General features: G+C 37.1%; 1 protein-coding gene across 1 annotated transcript in view; it reads right to left on the bottom strand.

The window, feature by feature from the left end:
* The window catches only part of LOC125047600 (diacylglycerol kinase eta-like), a gene marked incomplete at its 5' end in the record, with an annotated part of 30624 nt that overhangs the window by 2851 nt on the left and 20273 nt on the right, over nucleotides 1-7500 (bottom strand). Inside the window, 10 exons of the mRNA XM_047645880.1 lie at nucleotides 1-33; nucleotides 200-289; nucleotides 769-903; nucleotides 1057-1176; nucleotides 1377-1483; nucleotides 1684-1880; nucleotides 2047-2147; nucleotides 2297-2465; nucleotides 3219-3330; nucleotides 5694-6704. The exon at nucleotides 1-33 is cut by the window's left edge and continues 81 nt beyond it. Of these exons, the coding sequence (XP_047501836.1) occupies nucleotides 1-33; nucleotides 200-289; nucleotides 769-903; nucleotides 1057-1176; nucleotides 1377-1483; nucleotides 1684-1880; nucleotides 2047-2147; nucleotides 2297-2465; nucleotides 3219-3330; nucleotides 5694-6704 (2075 nt within the window). The remainder of the gene's footprint in view (nucleotides 34-199; nucleotides 290-768; nucleotides 904-1056; nucleotides 1177-1376; nucleotides 1484-1683; nucleotides 1881-2046; nucleotides 2148-2296; nucleotides 2466-3218; nucleotides 3331-5693; nucleotides 6705-7500) is intronic.

Genomic DNA, 7500 nt, shown 5'->3' with positions numbered 1-7500 from the left:
ACGCAAATTGTCATCCAGTGTCTGGGTCAACACCTGCCAAGAGATAGAAGTCCATGTGAAATAAGAGATTATCAAATACTGCCCAATACGTAATAATAAAACAAGACAAAATTTCATAGCATTCAAGTCTAATCTGAAATTATCACTTCACATTAGTATAAATACATCTATTTATACAGGTATGGAAAAAGCTACTTACAAGTGTTTCTTCCTTCAAGATTGTCATAATTTCAGCATGCAGGCCCTTCACATTATTCACAAGCTCTGTTGCCAACATTCTTAAGTTTGGCTGGAAAAAAAATGTAGGATGTTACACTTTTTACAGCTTTAACTTACAGGAAAGAAGAATCCTTCCTCTATTTTCTTGAGGGTTCTGTGGCTCACTCAGTGACTGCACCAAGCACTCTTCACATACTGTGTTTCAATTATCACTGTGTATGTTTTTATATACATTAAATGCTTTTAAAAGTCCAACATCTAATTTTACCTCTTAAGCTTAAAAAAAGCTAGACACATGTATCTATAACACTGAATGCCACATTTCTTAAGCAAATACACACTTGTTTACTGTTCTTTCACATATACTGTAATCAAATCAATATACAACAAATCAAACAAAACAACTGAAAAAAATGAGGCAACCTGAAAATGATTTTTCAATAGAGAAAATTCATCCCTCATCAAATAGATAAATAAATATAAAACTGCTTGTTATTGTATTACAAGGTAGTGTTCTTTAATTATTTCCAACTACCAGCTGGTACTTACACCTTCAATGACTCTTTCCTCACGCCACATTTTCTCAAGGCAAGTGGAGGCTGATGACGCCAATTCATTCAAGCGGTTTTCCAAGTTTGGTGTACTCACTGCCACCAACCGCAATGTGCTGATGACTTCGCTCACCTGTTATGGGCACACAGGTAATCATAGGTAATTTTAATTTAATTTAACACAGACTTTTAAAAATAATCAATAAATATCAGTAAAAATAAGAATATAAATTTTGTATCACTATCTGAAAATCACATGACATCTGATAAACCTGAAGATACTTACAACAGTAGCCAAGGCAGCAAGTACAGGTAGCTCTTCATCAGCCAGCAGTGATGGCTCCTTAGCTTGGCTTCCTGAGCTCCTCTGCTTCTCTTCCCAGGCCTTCAGAGATACTTCTAAGTCCTAGTGAGTTAACAATTGATAAGTAAGGTAAACAGAATCAACAATTCTAAGAGCAGTATTAATAACACCTACACTACCTATTATAATTCCAAATAATTATCTAACATTAGCAGTAAATAAATCTCTCTTCCTCCCACACTTGTAATGCCAAGATACAACACTATAATTAGGTCAATACAAAAATGTTAGCAGTAACTTACCCTATTCCTGCACAGCATCTGAACACGATTTTTGTGTACAATGCGGACTATGCCTGGAGGCTGTGTCCAAGCCTCACCATCCACTTGAATTGGTACACCTTCCTCTCCTAGGAACAATGAAATTAAAAATATAAACAAATCCTTAGTCAAGAGAGTATCTATCATATTTGAAATTCTAGTTTATGTCCCATCTACTAATATCAATTCTAAAGCCACCTGCAATCATCAAATGTTTATATGTTATAACTCTTGTGAAGAGAAGTCTAAGAGCTTGGTAGAGTTCAACATGAATCCTTAAATATCTTACCAGCTTCTCCAAGGATTGTTATCTTAATGCTAGAGCACTGGGCAATGCGGTGATGCTGCAGATTTATGATCCGCGAGGCAGCCATCTGTGCAGAACCAAATACAGCAACAACCTCCAGTATTTTGTCATCAAAGCTGGGAGCCAGGAAGCAGTCATCCTCCTTTGTGCCGCCCCAGAAGTTGGTGCCACCCATGAAACTGGCAAAAGAAAACAAAATTACAATCTGTAATGTTGATAAAAAGATCTAAAATATGAACCACTGAATATATTTTCTGACACTTTTCTGGTTGATTTCATATAGTTAACAGAACCTAAGTTTTCCACTACACAAATACAGTAAAACAAAAATCTCTCTATGCCCACCTTGGAATGTTAAGTACAACAATACCCTGGAGTGATGGTAAAGGAATTCTCTCACCATCGCATTCCAGCTGTACTCGCTGATCCAGATTTTTGTAAGTTTTCTGTAAAAATGTATCTATTGTATCTATTATGTTCTACACAAGGGTAAAAGACTAAAGTATTACATCTAGCAAAGAACAACAAATTTTATTTCCTTTTTTGATCTATTTCAGGATAATTATGATAGATACTAAACATTAAACAAACTTACACATAACCATTCTTTAGATGCTAATACACCATACCACATGAAGTTCTTTGTACGGGAACGACACTTTTCTGGATGTTCTTCTCGCTTGTTGTGAAAATCCAGTGTTATCTTGGCATCAATCCCAATGCCAAAATAGTTGTTCATTGTGCACCTTTCCTCATACCCATCTCTGCAAAGATAATGCCCCCAGTGTCAATTACAAAAGGAAAGGTGAGATAAACTTTTTTCTTCACCCTAGTTTTACCTTTCTCACCTGTTTACCCTTTTCCTCAATTTTCAGAAATATTCTTGTATATTTCCTATTGCTATTAGTATTGTTAATAATGCTACAGTAGTCATGACATCAACAATAATAAGGATAACAGCTTTGCTATTAGTGGTATTAGAAATAAAAATGCTGGAAAGGAGAAATCATGTGAGGTCACATGGGCCCAATACTTGACTCTTAGGTGGCTAAGCACTTGTGGAGCCATTCTCTTTGTAACTACAATTCTCATAACAAAACTACGGTGGACATTACATGTTCCTGGCGGCACTGAGTTAGCTAACCAATAAACACATTATATATTCCAATCAAGTACTATTGGCTGTGATTATATCCTAATTAAATTTTCTTAAATATACTTCAAAATTACCATAGCTTCTAAACTGAGCCATGATATCCATATATTAATTTATAGCCAATAATGTATATGTATGAAAATAATCTCAGACTAGCATGAGCACTTGTTATCAACAAGAAGTATGCAAGCCAAACCAAGAGAGGAACTCTATACATCCCAAGGACATCCCATACCTCTTTCAGAATCTGCAATTTTCTTGTTATTAGACACAAGCAAGTTCATGCTACAATGAAACCACTGTGAAGGGTATGACAGATTACCAAATGAAAACAAACAAAGACAGTCAGTTGGGTACGTACAAGGATGAGTCATCAAGGTCCATAAGGGGAGAGGCTGCGGCACACAAAGCGTCAGCATTGGCCAACAGAACCTTACTGATAAGTCCTCCCGAGCTGGCACCCGCTGCAATGTCTAGAATCACACACACGGTATTAGGGGTTCGCAGGGAACTCCAGGACACAAATGCAGGATTAATTTATTATAACTTATGTCAGTGTCTCTCAGACAGAAGGGAAATAAAGGAAAATATAGTTACTTTTGCACATCTGTAATCACAAAAATATGTACATGCACACATGCTCTCTCTCTCTCTCTCTCTCTCTCTCTCTCTCACATTCACCCAACCACTCTTTTCTCTCACATACATTCAACTCTATCATTTTCTCTAAGTTATCAATACTTAAAGTTGTATCTGTTTATATTTCATACTCATTAAATGGCAAAAAAGAGAGGAAGAGGTAAAAAAAGAGAGAGAGATTAATACTGTCACCCACATATCAATAAAAAATAGTCTGACCTTATTGGTAGAAGGAGAAAACAAAGTGAAACAGTTCTTAAAAAAGACCTTAAACATCATTCCAAGATATTACATAACCGAGGGAAATACCTGAATGAATGACCAGTTTCCAAATCATTTCTCGTCTGATTAAACCCCTTTTTCATCCGGCTCATTTATTTACTTATAGAAAAGCAAATTGATACCTTGAATCAGAGTTGATCATGAAATATTTCAAGTAAGAAAAACTTTATTAGGAAAAAGGTAAATCAATTTTGCAGGGGTCTTGTCATTTGTCAGATGGACAATACTGAAATTCCGCTGCCTCTGCTGAAGTTCAATCAGCTGTTCCTCCTTCCATTGGCAATCTTTGATTCTGGATACACTTAAGAGGAAATGTTACTTCTGCACTGAGCTACATGCTGGCTGAAAACCAGGGAAGAAACTGATCACAGATGTCCAAAATGTTCTTCAGAAGATTAGCTTGTATGACCAGCCAACTTCTTGAAATTATTATCAATCCATGTATAAATTACAGCAATAAGAGCTTTATCTTCTGGAACACCATGTATAATGTTTCTATAGAAAAAAAATCCTGTTTCTTTTCTCTTACGTCGTATTCTTACATGTATATTACACACATATTAAAAAGAAAACTTGTGTTATGGATCATACAATAACATCACAAGAAAATTTGTGATATATATAATATTACTACATATTATACTCAAATACATCAACATACATACACACATATATACATACATACATATACTCATACATACATACATATATAAACTTTCTCCCTTTCTAAACCTTGATTATGGCACACCGAAATCATCAAGTAAAATAATAAGGAATTCCATAATACCAAACACTGTATATATTCTATGGCTAAAATTCTTCTTATCTCAATTATATACAATTATACAACACAAATCAATATTGTGCACAAAAAACAGCAAACAATTATGGTGTTCTTGTCACACACCATAAGCAAAAAGTATGCACAAGAAATACCTAAAGCCTTTTAAACAACAGCTGAAAACATTTCCTAAATTATCAGTGAAATACGTTTACCATTTCCACATCCCTTCAATATTACTGATGAGAAATTTCTGAGAATGTTGTTCAATGTAACTTAAAAAGGATCAAGTTTGAGTCTGAATAAAATAGGTAAAAACTTACTTTACTGGCAATTATTGTTATTCTATAAAGAAGTCTGAAAAATATCTATTTTCTTTACAAATCTGTGTTGTAGCACATAACTACTGTTTTTTAAAAAGAATGTCTCCCGTAATATACTTCATGACCTAGTAGGCCTGTGACACAGAAGGTTAACCAATTTTTCTTTGCATTAAATTATACTTACAGTATTATCATTGATGAGCCTCTTATATTTTAAATTTCTCTTTTGTACTTGTAAACACAGAGTTTTCCAGGACACAAGCCAACAGAATTGCATGTTGAGTAAACCCATCACCGTCTTCTATGCAATTTATCTACAAAAGTATCACAATACCCAGCCTGACATACATACAAATAAGAAACTTCCACATTTATTCACAAACATACACACTAAATACTACATGCAAAAAACAAAACTTTTTGCAGATGTTTAGTACTCAAAATAAAATTTTGTTATCTTTTATAATACTTAATATTGGGTTAGTTAAGGAATTAATATACAACTGAAATTTTCATGATTTCTTGTGTTATAAGTTATATCTTGAATATACTACAGATCTACAAAATCAATCATTTTTTTTGTTAGAAGATATACTATTTCAACAGCTCCTTCACTGGGCCACTGCCAAGCAGACTCTTTTATGATATGATGCTTAGTGTTGCAAGCAAAACTGTTGATTATTTATACAATTATGTGACAGTAAAAATTCAGCAAAGCATTCATGCTGCACTGATCAAGCCCGATGTCCTATTGGGAGGAATCAGTTAGTGTAAAACCAGTACTGGCTCAAGGTTCACATGGTCAACATACTTGGCCACATGGGTAGTGAGACAAGTGGGTTGATGATAGGGAGGTGTTTGCGAGATGATCGGGCAGCCGCAGAGCTTCTAGCTAAGCCTCGGCTTGTAGAACCCCGCCCCCCACGCTCAGGACTCCTGCTCTTGTCCCGTCCAGGGGTCGTAGATGTCACATTCAGAGTGGAGATGGGTGGCCCTGGACTTTTGAGGGTAGAGCCTGTAGATATTCGCCGCGATGCTGATGGAGAAGGAGGGTTTGTGAGGATGGATGATGAGGATGCTGGTTTGGTGAGGGTAGGAGAGGAAGGGGCCATATAGGCCCACACAGGTGGCATCAAAAAACCTGCAGATGATGGAGTGTGTGGGGTTGAGTGTGACAGGGAGGAGAGAGTACTTGCGCTTCCTTGACTTGTCATTGCAGGGGTAGAAGGCAGGGAAAGGCAGGGTGGTGATACTGGAGAATTAGGGACTGCAGACTGTGACAGGGATAGAGAAGAGTTGGTATCTCTTACTTTCACAGGACTAGAGGAAGGATCTGTATCATAGGGGAAAGCTGACTTTGTCCCTGAGGTTGAGGCACAAGGTACTGAGGATAAGGTTGTGTGTGACATGGACCCAGAACATGGAACAGGTTCCAACTGCATTAATTCTGTGCACTGGGTCATGGTCCCACAAGCTGAGATAGGACTCTGTCTCACCCGCAAAATAGGTGTCAGATGTTTCTGCAATGACAAATCTTCGCCACTGATATCAGGCGAAAGCACTCGCCCCATGGAAGAATGATATGTGGGGTGGCTATGATGAGGGAAGTCCAGTGGAGTCAGGCATTTATGAAGAGTGGTCTGTGAGTGTTTGGTCTTTAAAGCATCATGCACGTGGGTCTGGTGAAGCAAGGGTGGCGGTTGTACATGAGGCACAGCGGGAGGGCTCAGTAGGGTATTTGATGAGCTCCGGTCGGTGGGTGTAGGCTCGAGCCGTGGGAAGACTGTGCTAACCTCACTAGCTGGGCGGGGGGGTTGCTTGGCTAAAGGAAAAAAAGAAGCGAGGAGAGAAAGTGTCAGGTACAGGTTACTACAGCTTGGGTTATATGACTACTTTAAAGGAAACCAGTCACCAAAAAAACTGCCTTTAGGAAGTAATACAAAAATGATGTAATTGGGGGGGGTTTTGAAGTGCAATTTACATTTCTTTTGCAAATACTAGGACTGGCCATTCCAATCTCTGAGCCTTAATAACTACCAAATCTTTGGGAATTCAAGGCAGAAGTCTGATGACTGTTATTTGTTAATAGCATTTCAAGAGGTTAAGGTGCAAGACATTTTTAGCATTCATTTAATCTAAGAAAACTTCCATTCAGGATCCCAAAGTTCTTTATACATCTTTCCATGAGCTTTATTACAGTTTAAAACAAATAGCCACCAGTTTTACCTGATTCAGAAATTTTCCTGGGTCCCTTACAGCTGTCAGTCTATCAGCTACTCTACTTCAACCCTAGTGGCTGTGAAATACACTAACGCTTTATATATCTTGCTCAATCACAGTTAATTCTACGTAGTGGTTACATTCTATGGTCACAGCTGTGGGTAACTTAGTAATGCTTAGCAAGCTGAACTATCCTACGTTGCAAGGATATCATATTCTGAATTTCTGCAGGATCTAATCTATTGCCAGCATCCTTTGCCTTAATCATTAATAATTGTAAGATCAGAACTTTCTGACCAAGTTGGTACAGCAGAGAATAAATATAAAAGGCAGGGTGTGTGTGGGCTATCAACTCACTAATATACTATCATGTCATACTCTTACTTAATTACTCATTT

The sequence above is a fragment of the Penaeus chinensis genome, chromosome 41, assembly GCF_019202785.1.
Source record: "Penaeus chinensis breed Huanghai No. 1 chromosome 41, ASM1920278v2, whole genome shotgun sequence".
Lineage (NCBI taxonomy): Eukaryota > Metazoa > Arthropoda > Malacostraca > Decapoda > Penaeidae > Penaeus > Penaeus chinensis.
This window is presented reverse-complemented; position numbering and strand designations above follow the sequence as displayed.